Source organism: Rhea pennata, chromosome 3 (assembly GCF_028389875.1).
Source record: "Rhea pennata isolate bPtePen1 chromosome 3, bPtePen1.pri, whole genome shotgun sequence".
In the NCBI taxonomy this organism is placed as follows: Eukaryota; Metazoa; Chordata; class Aves; order Rheiformes; family Rheidae; genus Rhea; species Rhea pennata.
In genome coordinates, this window is record NC_084665.1 from 5,027,213 (window position 1) to 5,046,791 (window position 19,579).

Consider the following 19,579-nt stretch of genomic DNA (forward strand, 5'->3'; position numbering starts at 1 on the left):
TTTAATTTCACTAGATATGTCTGTACAGCAGCCCATACCGCACGGCCCTATTTAGTATGGACTGTAAGCATTATTCCAATGTAAACCCGCAGAACAACAGAATAAGGAATTAGGCTGGAGCTGCTTATTTCACTGGAGAAGAGAAAAGTAAAGGCACAAATGTTATAAAGGTCACTGGAAAAAGGACTTTCATATCAGCGGAGAGTGATGCTCTGTCTGCTAAACAGAGTTTGCCATCTGAGGTATTCCTGCACATGTGGTCACCTTATATAGAGCATCTCAAGGGCCACAGTGTATGTCAGAGAAAAGTTTCAAAGGATTCATTGGATTTCTGATGGCAAGCATCAAAAGAAAAGGATATTATTTCACATATATACAAAGTTATAGGGAAACGGGAGTACAGTCTTCAACAATGACCTCCATAAAAGCAGCATGTACAGCAATTTATGCAACCGATTCATAACGTTATTTATGCTACCTAATGAGTAATGCAAGAAAACAACCTCAGAGGAAAAACACAAAACATTGTTGACCAACGCTTGATACTTTTAATCACAGCTGGTACTATCTTACTGACTTCACAGAATTGAATGTAACTGTATTAAAAACATGAAGATGTGTGAAGCACGAGTGACCTTCACTGTACCATTGCGGGAAAGAAAGCACGAGACTTTGTGCAGTTTCAGTTCTTCTGGGGATTCAGCTCCGTTCTGTCGTTGTGCAATGGAAAGACTCCCATCCACATCAGTTATTTTGGTAGTCCGTTGGGGTACTTGCATGGCTAATGACTTGCAGCTCAGTGAAATTCACTGTGCAAGCAGATTAACATCTGGATTGCTGCAATAACCCTTTTTAGCTTGCAGTAGGAAGATGAAATAAGTGTCACACACACTTTCCTGCACAGGGTGTTTTAGTGATCTTGCTGTCCATTTGTGGCTTATTCCCCCTGTCCTTTGAGCTAGTTGGACGATAAACTTTGGTCAGTGCATTATACTATGCCCTTTGTAAAGAAATAACATCAGATAATATGTATTTAGCGGGGATTTAAATTCCCAAGCTGATTAAAAGGAGCTGTTAAGACTTTGCAAGGTTCTGTAGTGCTCTGTGAGCAATTCCGAAACGATATACAGCATCATTTAGCAACGTGTTCTGACGATGTTTAGAAGGAATAAATCAGAAAGCATGAAGAACTAAAAACGCCCGTGATACAACTTGGTATTCAACGAGGATTTAATTGGGTAAATACAAAACCAGGCCCAGAAATTCTGAGCTCTTCCAGTTTTAACAAGTCTCTCGCTCCGTGATCCCAGGCGTAAAAGGAGAGCAATAATATTTACTGTGCACAAACCATGCTGTAAAACGGTAAAACAGGACTAAATAATGCCTGAATTCCTGTAAAATATTTTCTGATAAAAGATGCAATGGTGGTGCAAAAAAAAAAAAAAAAAAAAAAAGGCAAAGAAAAAAAGGATCGTTATTTATTAATCCAGGCCCAGATAAGAGCGCCTAAGGCCAGCAGACCCGCTGGCATGCTGCAGATCCTGCTGCCGGGCCGCCGCCAGCGCTGCTCCTGCTTTTATTAAAATATCTCCATTTTTACCTCAAAGGTAAAGGGTAAATTCGAAAGCAGAGCAAGTGCAGCGGGCTGCTGCAGGCAGCACAGGCCCGGGGTGCGGGTGGGGCCGGGGCCTGCGGGGGCCGGGCCGGGCCGGGCCGGGCCGGGCCGAGCCGAGCCGAGCCGAGCCGCGCCGGGACGCGCCGCGGGGCAGCGGGCGGCCCCGGCGCCGCCCGCGGGGGGGCGCGCGCCCGCCCCGCCCCCTCCGCAGGCCCCGCCCCCTCCTTCCTGTCCGCCCGGTGACTCGTCCGAGCTGCCACGTCTTCCCTCTGACGTCACCGCGAGCCGGCGCCCCCGCGGCCAATGGGCAGCGCCGGCCGCCGCGCCGAGCCGACGGGGCCAAGGGAAGAAAGGCCGCTCAGGGCGCCTGCGCCGCCGCCGCCGCCGGGGCCGCCGGGAAAGCGAGTCCGCGCCGCCGCTCCCGCGCCGCGGCCGCCGCCGCGGGAGGACTCACTTTCCCGGCATGCCCCGCCGCCGCCCCCCGGCCATGTAAGCGCTGCTCGGCGAGCGGCCGCCCCGTTTCCTGGTTGGGCTCCGGCAGCCATTTTGGGCTGAAGAGCAGCGAGCGCGGAGGCCGCGGAGCGGGCAGGGCGCCGGCGGAGGGGCAGGCCGAGCCGAGCGCCGGGCGAAGGCGGCGGGAGCCCTTGGACGCCTGCATCCGCGGAGCGCCCGCCTCGGCGGCGGGAGGTGCCTGGCCGCTGCCGCCGCCCCCTCCTCGGAGCGCGCTCGCCGTCCCTCGGGCCGCGGGCCCCACGGACATGTCCAGCATGAATCCCGAGTAGTGAGTGCGGGCCGGGGGGGGCCGGGCCGGGGCCTCGCCTGCCGGGGGGGCCGGGCCGTCCCCCCGGTTGGGCTGCCGGCGGGGGGTGTGTGTGTGGCGGGGGGGGGAGGGAGCTGCCGAGGCGGCGCGGCCTCCCCCCGGCCGCCGCGGGAGGGAGCAGGGGCGCCGCCGCGGGGCGCCCGGGAGCGGCCCGGCGTGCGCGGCAGCGGTGCGGGGCCGCCGTGGGGAGGGGAGGGTGGTGGGGAGGGGGGCGAAGGAGACGCGGCGCTTTGCGCAGGGCGATGCGCGCCTTCCCGGCGCGGGGCCGCTGGCGGCGAGTCGGAGGTGCGCCCTGCGCCGCGGCTGCGGGTCATGTGTGTGTCACATGGCTCTTGCAAAACACTTCGTGTGGCCCTGTGTGGGTTTTGCAACGCGGCGGCTTGGTCATGAAACCCTCTTCGGGGCCCTTCTGGGCTGAGGTGGCCGCTGGCTGGAAATCCTGGTGATGACACTTATTTTTTCCCCTGCCCAAGAGGGTAGTACTCAGTTGTGGGAATATGACCTTTTTCTACCCTCCTCCTGCCTCCCCTTCGTAGACCTGTTCAGGAGTAAGGATGTCGGAGTGCTCTGGCCCATAGTTGTCTGTGTCCTGGCAACAGTAAGAGCAGTGACTTGCCCACCAGGATGTTGGGGACAATAAACCATGTTTCAGTCTTGGGGGAGGGAGGTAGCCAAGAGGAGGGACTTGGGACTGGTTAAAAAGCACTTCAAGACCAGCTGCTTCCCTCTCACTGCTTTGTCAGGGAGGCTGTTTTCAGAAGTCTTCCCTTGCTCTGGCTTTCCTGGCCCTCTGGTTTGGGAGGATAAAGCCACCCTGGCCTCTAATGCAACTGTAGCGTTTTTGGCGTTAAAATGTGATGTTACCATTTTAGATACTCACTGTATCTTTATGGACAACACTTAACCCACTTTTGTCCTAAAAGCTAGCTTTTCCACACAACCATAGCTTCAGACTTGCATGGTCATGGCTTTTGTGTGCTCTGCTTGTGTTAGCATGATTGCAAGCAGTTTAGGTCCATTAAAAAATCACCTGAAGAGCAAATAGGAGTAGAAGGTAAAGTAATTATTGGCTAGTTTGTGGTCACTGGTGAAAATGAAGAGGTACAGCCAGGAACTCAAGTTACATCTTGGCAAGATTACATAACGAGCTTGCTAGTGTGGCTTCTGAAAATGTTGAAACAGTAGTTGGGTGTAATCAGTGAATGAAGGACTAATAGATTGTTGGTGCCTTCATGGACATAATGACTCCCAGGACTGAACTCAAACTTACCTTGCAGGCTGGTGGGTTTTTTAGTGGAGGACTGCCTGCATTGAGTTAGGCCTCTCTGTTTAGAGAGAGGTTGAAGGGACTTTTTTCTACAGATTTCTTGTCTTTCTTGAGGCATCCCAGCTTTTTTATAAGCTGATGCAGGAAATGGTTTCCTCCAATGAGATATTGAATGCTGTTATGAAGATGGGGAAATAAAAAGCCTTGAAAGAGACTGATTCTCAGTGAAGTCTGCTCATTCCTGATGGTGAGAACTGATGGGTTCTTCAAAACAAAAGCAGGAGGAAAGGCTGTAGTTTGAGAATAATCTTGTGATGTTGAATTGTCACTTCCTGACAGGGTTGTGTCTGCAGGATGGGGATAAGAGCAGAGAAGGGCACAATGGGGTTGCCAGTTCTGTCCATGTCGTATGTGCACTTGGATCAACGATGAACCAGGAAGACTATTTACAGAATTATAGTCTGTTTCTTCTGCTTTGCCTGTAACAGGTCCAGATGTCCTGTTGTGTTTTTAGAAGTGCCTTGCCAGTAATGTAGCACTTTCTTCCTGAATACTGCTTCAGATTAGGCTGTAGGCCTAATTCCTTTCCCTTGGGTGAGACAGGCTGCTGTTAGAGGTCAGCGTGTTACCTAGTTCAGGAATCTGTTAATAAAATTGAAGGAGGCAAGACCTTCAGTGCCAGTCTTTTTTTTAACATAAAAAGAGGTTATAGGTTTAGAAGCTGCTGGTGTCAAGGTTCACACAGGGATTGTGTGTTCCTGGTAACTTCCTTGAAATGCCAGGACTGCAGGACAGCCTGACTGACTGGTTAGTGTGCTTTTTGGTGCGAGTGAAGTAGCAGGAGGATGGGTAAGAGGCTGACTTCTCAAAACACCTGCTTGCCTAGCCACAGGAGGTGTTCCTTTCTCCCCTTTACAGTGCTTAAATAAGCAAAGTGTCAATATTGATGCTGTTTTGACTGCATCATGTGGAGACCTTGTCAGGCTTGGTGTTTCTGTCCCTTTTGCAACTCAGGTATAGTAGGCTGACTAGCGTACACACATGGGAGAGTGAACGACTGAGCAGCTAAGCAGTTAGGGCATTTAATCTTGATGAATGCTGCACAGTGTCTGGATCTTGTTCTAGATACTTCCTTCAAGGGGGCATGAGGCCATGAAGTGTTTTTAGAGTAAATCTCTTTTGGAGTTCTTCGGAAGTATTAGAGAATACCTTTGTGGGTCTTTCCATCTCTTCTGCTGGAGTTCAGTAAATGACAATTAAGTGACAGCTCTTACATTGCTGAAAATACCACAAATTGTGTTCTAACCTTTCTAAACTGTAATCTGTGATGGAAAGTGGCATTATGTCTTTTGAGATCCTATTTACTTACCCAAGCAGTGTGTAATCAGTGGCAGTCATGCTCCTTTTCAAAATTTCCTGGGTGGTAGAACAAAGACTGGGGATTTGAGGCTACAGTGAGTATCTGTTTACAGTAAACTTACTGCTGACATCAATGATTAAAGCTGATTGCAGCAGGAGACAGATGACTACTTAGTCTTGTCTGTACTGGGATAAAACATTTCTGACATTAAAAATTTCTTCTACCTGCACAGACTACAGTATCTTAGAAGCCTGCAGATCCCTTGTTCCACAGAGCTTTGGACAGATCTCTCCTAAACTCGACTTCCTGGTCTTCTGCTGAGCTTTGTGCTTACTGACTGTTGCATGGAAAAAGCATGTAACATGACTGTTGTTCTTCACTCAAAGATTTGACAGGAGTATTTTGAAGATGGCTTTTTTTGCAGGAGGCAATTCAAACTTAGCATGTTATTCTTTTATCTTGGTAAGAGGAAGTGGCCTTCTTTTTTGTGGTGAGAAGGATTTGAAAGCCTCGCTCTCACTACCAGTACCTACCTACCTGCCTGCCTTGCTGCAGATCCTCCTCCAATGTGTTGTCTTTTATGAGTACTAAACATGACTTGTTTATATAAATAGTGTGAGATAGAAATGGTGTGAATTCAGATTTATCATTCAACTAAGTGACTTGGAGAAGGCTGTGCTGCATAGCTTGCATTTGGCACACTTTATGAAAGTGTCTTATACCTTAAGAGCTAATGACTTAAGTCTCTAAAGAGCAATATTCAATTTCAGAAAGGACTGAGTGGCTCTTCAGGAGAAAATACCAAGATTAACCTGTATGTGGCTTGCTGGACACATGGACTACAGTTGAAGCTGGTCACTCAAATATTCTAGCAGCTTAGTTCAGTTTAGAGGTAAAACTGAAATCAGCAAAACCTTTTCCTTCAATTAAAAAAAGGCTGTGTTCTTAAAGCTGCATCTACCACTGCACCAGATGTAACAAATTGCTTGTGTCTTCTAAAAGGTCATAAAGCAACTGTACCTAGAAAGGGAGGAGTTATGTTATTGGCCCATAAAAATCCTAATTAAGTTTATAGAATTAAAGTTAGTATAAATATTGATGTTCCACTTAAATTCTCTCTGAATTGATACAGGTTTACGTTTCAATCTGGCTTGAGTGGAAAATGGTTTCATGATACTTAGCATCCTTTTCTGAGGGGTAATAGACCTAGAGCTAGCTCAGTAAAATTATTCTTAGTGATGCCACAACCAGACTGACATTGGCCCTGCTTTGGTTGTAGTAGACCAGGTAGTTGATGTTTATATGATCTTTTTGAAATACCAAAGCGAGGGAAGGTCTTAACAGCAAAGATGTATATACAAGACTTCTGGGCTCTTGCTGCTTTAACTTAAAATAATAGCACTGTGTATAAACCATTATAGTTTGCCTTTGAACAATAAATGCCTGCATGTAAAATGGAAGACTTCATGGCAGGATATATCTGTTTGGTAGCTGCTCTTAATGCTTAATAAGAACAGTCAAGAGGAGGACGAGGTAGCTGATAGTCTGGAGGGAACCTGAATCCTCCTTTGAAGCAAGGGGAAGTTCTTACGTGAACCCTTCAAACCTGTAGCTGAAGCCTTAGCTACACTAGGGATTTGTTGTTTTCAGTGACATTAGAGGAACGTAATTTTAGTGAAGGCAATATAGTCTCACGTGTTACCACTCTTAAGGGGATTATAATATGGTGCAGGCTCTACTGCTTTCAAGTGTATTAATGCTACTACAAGTAGTAATTTAACTTTAGTATTGCTGAAAATACCTAGTTTTGCAGGGAAGTAACTATTGAAGTCTAATTGATCGATTGTTTATCTACTAAAATTGAAGTAGAAATGAGCTTTTCTACAGCTGCTTAACTGAAAGGTTGGGCAGTGGGGAGAGGGTATGGGCTGAATACTGGACCTGGTCTGAGCTCTTGCACCTTGTTCTCCTGACTACATCAAGTTCCTCTGCTCCCAAAGAACTAAATTATTAGCAGGGGATGGATAGGAAGGGATTTAAATGCCTCTTGCTGCAGTTGCTATCATGTAGCTGCTTGCCTTGGTTTCTGTATGGTGGTGGCACTCCAGAGGTGGTAGTGATGGGTTGCTGAAGGGAAGAAAGGTTTTGATGGTATTTCATTGCAGTTGGTCTTGCTTCAGCACACAAAAAGGGATTTGGGACTTGAAGCCTTTTTTGTGACAGCACAGGATACAACCTTGCATCTTCAACTGCTGGATCATCAGTGTGGCTGTGATAGTGTTTCTGCAAATGAAACCACAGGAAATATGAAACTGTTTTCTTGAAGTGTACAGAGAGGAAGTGTCCAGGGCTCCATGTTGTGAAGCAAGAGTTTTTGTGTCTGCTTATAGGCAGGCTCAGGCTTTAGCAGCTGCCTACCTTGCCCATGCCCTCCTGGGTAATCACTGGGATTAGGGTACTAGCAATAATGCTTCTGGTCAGGTCACTATCTTGAAACTTAAGTTAGATTTCATCACAACCTGCATGCCTTCTTCCTCCAAAGTAGTTGGGGTAATTACTGTCATAATACTAAAACAATCTTGCCTTGTATTACTGTATGACTTGACAGGGAGTGAGTTCTGGTGACCTTAAACTGCTGAACATTCTTTCAGTGACTTTGATTTTTAAAATACCTGATTGCTTTTTAACTTCACACTGTGGGGGCAGCTTGCATTTTGAAGGATTATCCTATTAGTTTCTAATCTACCATTTTTAACTTGGCTCTAGCCTTGAGAGAAGTGCTCTAGAAACTGGTGAAGGCTTCAGTTGAGCATGTTCTTGAAGCTAGGAACGACCAGCCAAAATGACAGTCATGTAGGCACTTGAACAGAGGAGTGGTGAGAAGCCTCATAGCTGGCCATCTGTTTGGCTCTTATCAGCTGCGGGATGGACGCAGTTTCCTGGCTGGCCTCCTGCCAGCCAAAGTCAACGGCAGTGTTGGAGAACAATAGATGGGGACAGTTGACTGTAGATGTTTAAGCTTTGTCATCTTCACTTGCTTAAGTGGGTTCAGGAGCATGTTTATTGTAAAATCCTGTGCTTACATGGTCACCGGGCCTAATCCTGGACATCACAGGACTAGAGTCTAGAATGGGTTATCCTAATATATAGCAAGCAGAGTAACTTAACAGGGAAAAAAGCAGTGAACTACACTTATTTGATTTGTCTTGTGACTAACAAAATCCAGAGTTAGTTTTGCTAACAGCAAATTCTTCACTGCTCTTTAGAATAAGGGGTAAATAAATGAAGTGTTGTCCTTCTGTGGGAAAGATCAATCTAGAACTCAGTTAAGGCAGTTCTCAGCAGACTCCATGAAGTACCAGTGTTTCTGTGTTAACAGAAATAGGGACTAACTACAAAATAGTAACCACTTCCTTATCTGTGCAGGTGAGGAATAGATCAGTCACTTAGGATACTGTGCTTGCGTTCTCGATGCTGAAAGCGCCTCAGCATTAAGCACAAAAGCAAGAACTGTCATCCTTGTCGGCAGGACTAGAGTTACTGGTATCACACCTGACACTCTCTAGGGCATGAACGTATTCTCATCTCGCAATGGCAAGCTTTGTTTTCTTTCCTGAAAGGTGAATGGAGCATGAGTTTGTTACTGGTTGTTAGTCCATCATGGAAGGTGAATGTTTCTTTGCTTTAGTTGGCCACTAAAGTTGGTGTTAATATTATCTACCTTTGAACTGCATATTACATTGACTTTTACTGAAACTTAGATTTGGGCAACTTAAACTGAGGAAGGAATTGCTTGCTTTTAGCCAGCTACATGTATTTCTGAAGTTGTATGCTAGAATCAAGCCTTTGATTTTAAAAGATGATCCAAAGGTAGCTGGCTGTCCACCAGTGTAGCATGCACATGATAGCAGTAACTGCTCAAGTCACTCAGGCAAGCGGTGAGGCTTAAACTTTGTTAAGAAGCACAATCTCAGTATTAGCTATGCCACAAAAGAGCTGTAGTAGGGCTACATTAGTCTTGCTGATAGTGTTACTAGTATCTCTTGTGTAACTTCATGTAAATGCAATTCTAGAGAAAAAGCTGTATTCAATGTCTCTACACCTTGCATATAAGGTAAATAAAGTGTATTGTGAAAACTTTAAACTGGGTAGAGAAGTTCAGAGTTGTAGGTTATTTTCTCAGTAGATTCATTTAACCAGCTCAAAGTAGTAATATACTAACTATAAGGAATTCGGGTCTCAATGGCAGTTTTCATCAAGTGACATATTTCTTTTTCTTCTGCAGTGACTATTTATTCAAGCTACTTCTGATTGGAGACTCCGGTGTTGGGAAATCTTGCCTTCTACTTAGGTTTGCAGTAAGTGATCATGTTTGAAAACTTCATATAGAAAAGCTATCAAGTGCTTACACCACTCCTTTCAGCAAAGGCGTTGTTGCTATCAGCAGTTGGTATATCAAGGAATAAGTAAAATACTCCACAGTGCTCCAGTTTTATGCATTTGTTTCCGGATGAAGTATTAGATCATGAGTAATAATGGAAAGAAATAATATCAAGAAGATGTCTGATTAAGTTTAATTCTCAGTTTCCTAGTACTTGCAAACAAATATCTTAAGCCCCACCATTACAGTAGGGGTGCATAATTATCTTGAACACTAAAGATGGAAGAACATGCTTGAAAATTTTGGGGTATGCACTTTCAGGACTGAAGAGTACAAGTGCATCTGGGCAAAAATGTGATCAGTTATTAGCTGATCTGAATATTTTCAGCCAGATAGGCCTCTTCAGTGAAGACTTCAAACTATCAATTGTATAGTCTGAGGGAGCAGTAATGAAATACTATGCTAGTATTGGTAAGACCTTAAAGCCTCCTTTAGTGAATGTGTGCAGTAGACTTTAAAGCTGCAGGTGAGCTGCTGTTTCTGGAACCTCATGGAAGAGCATCTGCTGTGATGCAGTGTAGCAGCACACCTGAGACTTGCCCTTCCTGTAAGCAGAAGACTATTTTAATGCTTTGAGTAATGCCACGGTAGGTGCCAAAGCCTCTGCCTTACAGCATGAGATACAGGAACTTGACCTATATGACCAGCTGTTGCTGAGTATTGCTAATATTGCTAACACTTGATTTGATGAACACAATGTGCTAACACTTGAATTCCTAACTGACATGACTTGGTCGCTTCACTCTGCAGTGTACCTCATGAGCTACAAAAGTGAGTCCGTAGCTCTAGTCTTCTGTTAACAGGAAGAGTCAAAATGGGTGTGACAGCTCTGGAGGCCCATTAACCCTGTCTGCATCTGTCCTGAAATGTAGCTTGGTTACTATGGGAGGAGAGAAAGGGCAGGAGGCAGAATTAAATCTTGATGCTACTTCAAAATAATGGCAGTGGTTTCAGGTACTGATCAATTGCTATAGGCAGCTCTGGAAAGAGCCTGTCTCATTCAACATTATTCATATAAAATGTTAAGCAATTTGTATGGGATAGACAGACAAAAGCTAAAACTGCACAAGCACCACTAGAAAGATGTAACCTGCTTTGCTCTCAGAACTAGAGGTAGTGAATTGCAAGTAATACCAAAGCTGCAGCAGCCCTCTCAAATCAGTCTAGCCTGTCTCCCCTGTAGATACTTCTGAATTAATTTTGACTTTGTGTGAATCATCCAGCTTTTTTTGACAACCAGCTTGAGTTGTGCTCAGTTTATCTGATATTTCTAAAGTAAAAAGCTACTTAGTTGAAGAAATTTGACTTTCTAACTAAGCAATTTTACTTTGATGTAAGGAATTAGCTGAACATTCACTTACCTATGTTCTTCCTGCTGCAGGTTAAACTATATCAGGCTTTCAAACATATGCTTTTGAGTACTGAAATGTTAAGGAAGTAAATGTCATGTCATTCCGAAAGGCTTAATGCTTTATTCTTATTTGTCTCTGTTCCTTCAGGGAAATGTATTAACTAAGGTGTCGTCTTCCATTCACAACCCAGAGAAGTCCTTTGCTCTTGTGGTAGCTGTTGGTTACATAAGGCTCTTTATGCTATATTGTTACCTGACGCTCTCTCTTGCTGGTTTTGAGGGAATATAAATTTTCTTTGTGCAGTAGGTTAACAACCCCCTAGCACCTAGCAAAGGCTGATAGGAAACTTCCTGTGTTCCTTAAGGCCTGCTGGAGACTTGGTCAGTTCCTTGCAAGCCATTAAAGCTTGTGTGATGCATTGTTTCCTGTATTTACTCAGACTGCAGAGGTGAGGACTTTAACACAAAAATCCAAGCTGTAACTCTGAACTTCCTTAGCAACCAGCTGTGGTGGCCCAAGATCTAAAATTCAGATGTGGAATGTGACTGAGGCAAAGATGTTATGTAATAAGGATGGAAACCCCTCAAAGTAAAATAGAAATCTGAGGCATTTTAACAATCATAATTATTTTAAATAGTACATCAGCCAGCATTAAGAAATGCTTAGTTAAACTACAGTTGAAAAGGACTTAACTCTAGAGAACTTTCAGAAATGAATTTTACTTACTAATTTGGGAGCATAAGTGTTGTCATGTAAGATCTTTTTTAAAAATCCTGAAAGGTAATTTGGTAAAAATATTTGGTCAAAATTGCCATCTGGGCTTTCCTCTGAATGATCAGACCATTTTTGTTAGTGAATTAAGTACCTTTGGTGTCTGAGAGGTGCTTGTCTACTGCCTAGCAGAATAGGTGACTACAAAAGAGCTGCAAGTGGCTTGATTTATTCCTAACTTTCTCCTAGGATGACACGTACACAGAAAGTTACATCAGCACAATTGGTGTGGACTTCAAAATCAGAACTATAGAACTAGATGGGAAAACGATCAAACTTCAAATAGTAAGTAATATTTCTTGACTCCCGAGTATCTTGACCACTAATAGTTGTGAATATAAATCTGAGCTTGAAAGGGTATTTTTGTTCTTTTTACCTAATCATGAAAATGAGTAGCATCTTCTGAGATGAGCAGTTCTTACCTATCTACAAGACTTCTCATGGCCTCTCAGCCCTTAAAGAAGGGCATATATCAAGACTGTCTACCTGAAAGGGTAAACTACCTGCTAAGAATTTCTCTACTGGGAAGAAAAAGTTTAAGTATTTGAAAGGTAATATGAGTGGTGAGATGAAGAGGGTAGGATCTTGGCATCTTCTTGGATCAAAACTGAAGTGGTAATTTCTGCAGTGTTTAACAAGGATTTGTACAAATGCAAGAACCATAACACTAAGGTGCCTGAATTCCTCAACAACTGTTAACAGCAGTTTATACTATATAGTGCTGGTGACTGCTCTCATTGACCCAAATGGAAAAACTGGCATAAATGTTTATAATTGGCCTTTCTGCTTTAGCACTGGGTAGTGCTTTCTGGTTATGCTTTTGGCCTTTTGCTTGGTATAACAGAGGAAAAGACTTGGCAGCTCTCGTCTGTAATCTTGAAGCCCTCTAAAAGGGTGACTTGTGTGTAATGAAATCAAATATCTATGCAAGGTCACATAATCCTTGTCAGGCACAGCTTCCAGCTCAAGCTGAGGCTCTCAGGACTTGAAGGCAGTGACTCAGGGATTCTGGGCTTGGTTTTGTGGAGCAGGACTCCAGTTCACAGCCAGAAGCCTGATTCTGAGCCTGCAGACCTCTTCTGTAGCTTTCCTGAGGCCAGGGCAGCCCCCTAGGAATGCTGCCACTATTAAAATTCTGTCTGGAAGCCTGTTTTTATTAGGCAGCTAGCCCTATTCTTGACAGGCAACCAGGAATAGAAATGGATGCTAAGGTGACTTAACCAGGAAGAGTGGAATTGTCAAGTGTTTGAGCTGCTGCCCCTGCCCTGGTGGGGGAAGAGGTTAAGCGCCAGGTGTCCTTTATGCTAACTTTACTGACAGATGGAGGGAACTAGAGGATACTTGCTTCTGCAATGTTGCATTTCATCCTCCGAAGAGGATGTCACTTTTAAACACTACTATAGCAGTTCCTATATCCGCAAGTTAGAGTAGAACAGTAAAGATGTCCATAGCCTTCTGACCTCTGGCTTGTGTTTACAGATACAAAAAATGGCTTCTGTTTGGGTCAAAACTACTTAAGACATCTCACTGAATAAAGAAGTTTATATATTTGTCCAAAATTCAACAGATGAACACTTCTAAAAAGAGTCCCTCCTGAAGGGCAATTCAGAATATCAGTTTCTTGATTATCTTAAGTTTCATTTGAGGCAGGCAGTTTCAGAATCGTTCCTGTAGATGTAACTTAGACTAGACATGCCTGTAGTTGGATGACAGTTGTACAGGTGTATTTCTGTAAGCTAATGTGCAAAACTGGTACAGGTAAACTGCAGCAACTGATCCTGTTTGTTTTGTAGTGGGACACAGCAGGACAGGAGAGATTTCGAACTATCACTTCCAGTTACTATAGAGGAGCTCATGGCATCATAGTTGTGTATGATGTTACGGATCAGGTAAGTGCTAAGCCTGTCTACAGCGTTGCCCAAGATGGAATACACTTGGCTGATACAGCAGCAAAACTTGCAATTTGATGCTTTTGCATGACATAGGATTTACAACACAGCATTTTTGAAGGAGTTGATCTGTTATCCAGGCTGCATTAAGATTTATTAGGCTAAATGCATGCTGTTTTCTGGGTGGGGGCTAAACAGAAATAAAGGGACCGCTAGGTTATGTGGCTCTAAAGCAGTTGCCTCTTAACCTAGAACTTGTGGGGCAGCTAAGCCTAACTGACTGTTCCATGTGAACACTTGCCAAACTGCATTTGGCAGCAGGAAGTTTGACTTACTGCTTGGAGTTGAAAGATTTCTGAAGATACTTGAACTTAAGAATTGGCCTCTGAAATGGCAAATCTTCAGCATATGTGCAGGATATAACTGAGCCAGTGTTTTCTGAGGAGGAATTTCTGCAAAGATTACATGTGGTAGTCCTGTTTGGAGCTCTTGAAGTAGAGAGTTCCTAGAATTAAAAAAGGAACAAGCAGTTTTGGTCACTAACTTGAATGTCAGTTTAGCGTGATGGTTCTGCATTTCTGGAGTCAAAGGTTGTTTCAGTATCTCTACAACCAATGTGATTTGCAGCTAATGCCTGGTGTATGGCAAGTGCCTGGAATTCATGTTCTGCTTTCAGCTATCTGCCATGTCTTTAATCTCTCCTAAAGGAAGAGTCACTGATAGTGGAAACTGATGTTGGCTAATTAAGAGTGAGCAGGACAGAATGGGAGGGCTGGAGCATGGGGTGATTGCGTAGGGCTCACCTCAGTGGAATGAAGAGCTATAGACTCTGTGACTCCCCTGAGGAAATTAGGGGAGTAGTGTGGATAAATACAGTAGTACTTGCAAAGGAGTTTCTACTTCATCTTCTGGCTGTGAAGCATATTGAGAAATTAAGTACATTGCCTTACATTATTTTCAAGATATTAGTGAATAGCACTGAATTCTCATTTTCTTGGGAGGATTATAGGAATGCAGCCAGAGTATGTAGAGATGCTGCGAGGAAGGCTAAGGCCCAGCTGGAATTGAGTCTGGCAAGGGATGTCAAGGACAACAGGAAGGGCTTCTTCAAATACATCAGCAGCAAGAGGAGGACTGGGGAAAATGTGGGTCTGCTGCTGAATGGGGCTGGGGCCCTGGTGACAAGGGATCCAGAGAAGGCAGAATTACTGAATGCCTCCTCTGCTTCAGTCTTCACTGCTAAGGGCAGCCCCCATGAATCCCAGAGCCTGGACATGGGGGAGAAAGTCTGGAGAAGGGTGGACTTTCCTTTGGTTGATGAGGAAAGGATTAGAGACCTTCTGGGCAGGCTAGACATCCACAAATCCATGGGCCCAGATGGGATGCACCCACGGGTATGGAGGGAGCTGGCAGATGTTGTTGCCAGGCTGCTCTCCATCATCTTTGAAAGGTCCTGGAGAACTGGAGAGGTGCCTGAGGACTGGGAGAAAGCCAGTGTCACTCCAGTCTTCAAGAAGGGCAAGAAGGAGGACGCAGGCAACTCTAGGCCAGTCAGCCTCACCTCCATCCCTGGAAAGGTGATGGAACAGCTCCTTCTGGAGGTCATCTCCAGACACATGGAGGAAAAGGTGATCAGGAGTAGCCAGCATGGATTCACCAACAGGAAATCCTGCTTAACCAATCTGAGAACCCTCCCTGATGGAATGACTGGCTGGGCAGATGAGGGGAGAGCAGTGGACATTGTGTACCTTGACTTCAGCAAGGCTTTTGATACTGTCTCCCATAACTGCCTCCTAGATAAGCTCAGGAAATGTGGCTTAGATGAGTGGGCAGTGAGGTGGCTTGAGAACTGGCTGAAAGGCAGAGCTCAGAGGGTCGTCATCAGTGGTGCAGAGTCTAGTTGGAGGCCTGCAGCTAGTGGCGTCCCCCAGGGCTCGGGACTGGGTCTCATCCTGTTCCACTTCTTCATCAATGACCTGGATGAGGGGACAAGAGTGCCTCCTCAGCAAGTTTGCTGATGATACCAAGCTGGGAGGACTGGCTGACACACCTGAGGGCTGTGCTGCCATTCAGAGAAACCTGGACAGGCTGGAGAGCTGGGTGGAGAGGAACCTCCTGAGGTTCAACAAGGGCAAGTGCAGGGTCCTGCACCTGGGGAGGAATAACCCCATGCACCAGAACAGGCTGGGGGCTGAGCTGCTGGAGAGCAGCTCTGCAGAGAAGGACCTGGGAGTGCTGGTGGATGACAAGCTGACCATGAGCCAGCAATGTGCCCTTGTGGCCAGGAAGGCCAATGGTCTCCTGGGGTGCATTGGGAAGAGTGTTGCCAGCAGGTCGAGGGAGGTGATCCTGCCCCTCTACTCAGCCCTGGGGAGGCCTCATCTCGAGTCCTGCATCCAGTTCTGGGCTCCCCAGTACAAGAGAGACATGGAGCCACTGGAGAGAGTCCAGCGCAGGGCTACAAAGATGGTCAGAGGGCTGGAGCACCTGCCCTCTGAGGAACGGCTGCGAGAGCTGGGCCTCTTCAGCCTGGAGAAGAGAAGACTGAGGGGGGATCTTACCAATGTGTACAAGTACCTGAAGGGAGGGTGTCAGGGGGACAGGGACAAACTCTTTTCAGTTGTCCCATGTGACCGGACAAGAGGCAACGGGCAGAAACCGAAGCACAGGAAGTTCCCCCTGAATGTGAGGGGGAATTTCTTCACTGACAGAGCACTGTAACAGGTTGCCCAGAGAGGTTGTGGAGTCTCCTTCTCTGGAGATATTCAAGGCCTGCCTGGGTGCAACCCTGTCTACTGTGCTCTAGGTGACCCTGCAGAGCAGGAGGGTTGGACTAGATGATCTCAGGAGGTCCCTTCCAACCTTACTGATTCTATGATTCTGTGATTCTATGATTTTGGCTAGGGATCTCATGCTTCTCTTACCTCCTAGGAGTCTTTTAATAATGTAAAACAGTGGCTGCAGGAGATAGACCGTTATGCCAGTGAAAACGTCAACAAGTTGTTGGTGGGGAACAAATGTGATCTGACCACAAAGAAAGTAGTAGACTATACAACAGCAAAGGTATGTTGATATATTAATATATACTTGTTTGGATCATAATGTGCTTGAGTAAGTTCTGGTGTAGGGATGTATCTTGGTACATAGAAGTTGATGTGCCCCAAATGCCAATGGCATAACAAGGCCTTCAGTACTTCAATGCAAGGGATGAAACTGGAGTTCAGGAGTGGGATGGTGGTCTAGGACTTGTGGCTTCTGTGGAGGTACACCAAGTTGCAAGGTGAGGTATGAACTTACTGTATGCTGTTTCTCAATTTGCAGGAATTTGCAGATTCTCTTGGAATTCCATTTTTGGAAACCAGTGCAAAGAATGCCACAAATGTAGAACAGTCTTTCATGACCATGGCTGCTGAGATTAAAAAACGAATGGGTCCTGGAGCTACAGCTGGTGGTGCAGAGAAGTCCAATGTTAAAATTCAGAGCACTCCAGTCAAGCAGTCTAGTGGAGGTTGCTGCTAAAACTTGCCTCCCCCCTTTTGTCTCACAACAATGAATTTGCAATCTGAACCCAAGTGAAAAAAAATTGCCCGAATTGTACTGTATGTAGCTGCACTACAACAGATTCTTACCGTCTCCACAAAGGTCAGAGATTGTAAATGGTCAATACTGACTTTTTTTATTCCCTTGACTCAAGACAGCTAGCTTCATTTTCAGAACTGTTTTAAACCTTTGTGTGCTGGTTTATAAACGTGTAATCCTTGTTGCTTTTCCTGATACCAGACTGTTTCCTGTGGTTGGTTAGGATGTATTTTTGTTTTGATGTTTCTATTGGCATGTTTAGATGTCAGGTTTAGTCTTCTGAAGATGAAGTTCAGCCATTTTGTATCAAACAGCACAACAGTGTCTGTCACTTTCCATGCATAAAATTTAGTAAGATATATGTAAGATCTGATTTACTAGTTCCTTCTTGTAGAATTATAAATGGAAAGATCACACTATCTGATTAATAGTTTCTTCATACTCTGCATATAATTTGTGGCTGCAGAATATTGTAATTTGTTGCACAATATGTAACAAAACTGAAGAAATGTTTAATAAATATTGTACTTATTGGAAGTAATATCAAACTGTATGGTGATAAATATTGTCTTAATTTGTATGGCTAAGGGGGAAATCAGGCTTGCATTGTGCACAAGATATATCTTTGTGCAGCCATGGCACTCAGCCCCTTTAGTAGACGAGATACCTTTCCCACAAGTAAAACTAGTGACTGTGGCCCAAAAGACTGAGTTGTCGTGGTACTTAAGGCATGTATCCTGTACCTGGAACACCCAGCTGATGTTCGTGGAGGCATAATGCATTCTGAATGTACAGCAGCTCCCTGTCTTAGTCTTGGAACTTAATTTATTTCTCAAGGACTTGATTTAGGGATTTTTGTCTGCCCTGTGTCGTAGGGGAGAACGGTATTTTCCTAACATGAACGACTTCAGCGTAACCTTGAGGAGGTGTAACTCTACCAGTACATTATGTCTTTTCTATATACTGTTACTTCCATCCTCTTTTAATCAATACTCTTTTGACTTAGTGCAACAGCTTAGTTCCTATTCTGTTATGCATAAAGGCATCAGAAGGATGACATGGGGACAAGTGATCTTACTGGTCAAGACCCCACACAAGACTTGCGCAAAGTAGGCGCCATTTCAAACAATTTGGAACTAACCAGCAGCCAAGAGGTTTTGGACAGTGTGTGATTCTTTGTACAGAGCTAATCAAATCATTAGTGCCTGATGTCTAGCTAAAAGCCACAGGAAAGCTAGCCTATAAACACTTCCTATACATGTAAAATTGTTCAGCTTTATCTAAACTCAAATGTTCAGCCTATTCTGTAAATAGTCTCATGTTTGAAAGACCATGTAACATTCCCCTAGTAGTAAATACACCCTGTGATAGTAAAATATAGCCTAGGTATGTTGTGAGGTATAAACTAAAACTGGTGCAAATATCCTTTTTTTTTTTTTTGTTGGGGGGAACTTTGGCTAACAGCTTTCTTCAACATAGTTGCATCAATCAACAGGCAATTGTAATACATAAAAAGTATTGTCATGGTTAAGTTGAACTCTTCCACTCAAGACCTTCACAATAAAGTGATGTGCTTTCTATTAGAGATGTGCTTGTTGGTATAATTCATTATATGTGACTTGCTCCTAGGAAGCAGGAGCAGTAGGAGTAGTGAGTGTTGCTAAGATCAGGAAATGAACAGAAGGAGGTGTGTGTTGAGGGTAAAACATCTTCCCTTCAGAGAACTGCACAAATGAACTTAAATGTCAAGATGCCTGCTACATACTATCCAAAATAATGTTAATATATACAGTAATAAAAGCATTGCAAAACCAACTTGGGCTACACCAGTTGTTCAGTGGTGGTTATTTTTTTTTCTTTACAAAGTCATAACTGTGTTAATGTGCTGGTACTGTTAAGTGCTAGAGCCTGGGCAGAGGCTGGAGTTGCACTGAGGAGTCCCAGACTAGGCCTAAAAATCAGATTCAAGGGGACAGTGGCAGGAACTGCACTCTCACCTAACATGTTAAAGCTACTTAACACCTTAACTCTTATGAGGCTTAAAGCAGTAGCAAAGAGGCAGCAGTAGCTTATTTCCTGCATTCACTATGCATGGAACTCCTGGACCTTTTCTGTTCCAGGCTGCTTTTAACTAAGGGTCACTGTGAATACACATACAGTGAGAAGTAGTGGAGGTGACTCCAGAGAGCTCAACCTCACTGTAACCCTTTTTGTGCCTCTTAAATCTTATGCAGATCTCTATAAATTGTCACCTGTGACTTAGCAATCAAAGCAAGTCATTTAAGTTGAAGGAACAGAATAGGGGAGAGTAGGGAAGAAGAAAAAATGCATGAGATAGTGCAATTTTGAAACCTGAATTATTCAGAGCTTGTTAATTGCTTTAGTTCAACTGCTTTTCCCCTTCCACTTGGAACAAAGTTCACTTTATCCATTCTGTTTGCAAGAATGGGAGGAAATGATGCATTCTTCATGAGAACACGCTGAT

The 19,579-nt window shown here is 44.5% G+C and overlaps 1 protein-coding gene across 1 annotated transcript; it reads left to right on the forward strand.

The window, feature by feature from the left end:
• The first annotated feature begins 1,349 nt into the window (after positions 1-1,349).
• On the forward strand, positions 1,350-18,909 carry RAB1A (RAB1A, member RAS oncogene family). The gene is made up of 7 exons (XM_062571224.1): positions 1,350-1,354; positions 1,827-2,396; positions 9,348-9,420; positions 11,816-11,911; positions 13,420-13,515; positions 16,447-16,578; positions 16,837-18,909. Exons 1-7 carry the CDS (start codon positions 1,350-1,352, stop codon positions 17,032-17,034), a joined length of 1,170 nt encoding a protein of 389 aa, XP_062427208.1. The 3' UTR covers positions 17,035-18,909.
• Positions 18,910-19,579: the final 670 nt, after the last annotated feature.

Excerpts from the sequence above, each read along its gene's own strand:
- RAB1A (XM_062571224.1), top strand. Across the intron at positions 9,421-11,815 it reads GCCTTCTACTTAGGTTTGCA|GATGACACGTACACAGAAAG; the intron begins GTAAGTGATCAT and ends ACTTTCTCCTAG. Across the intron at positions 13,516-16,446 it reads TGTATGATGTTACGGATCAG|GAGTCTTTTAATAATGTAAA; the intron begins GTAAGTGCTAAG and ends CTTACCTCCTAG.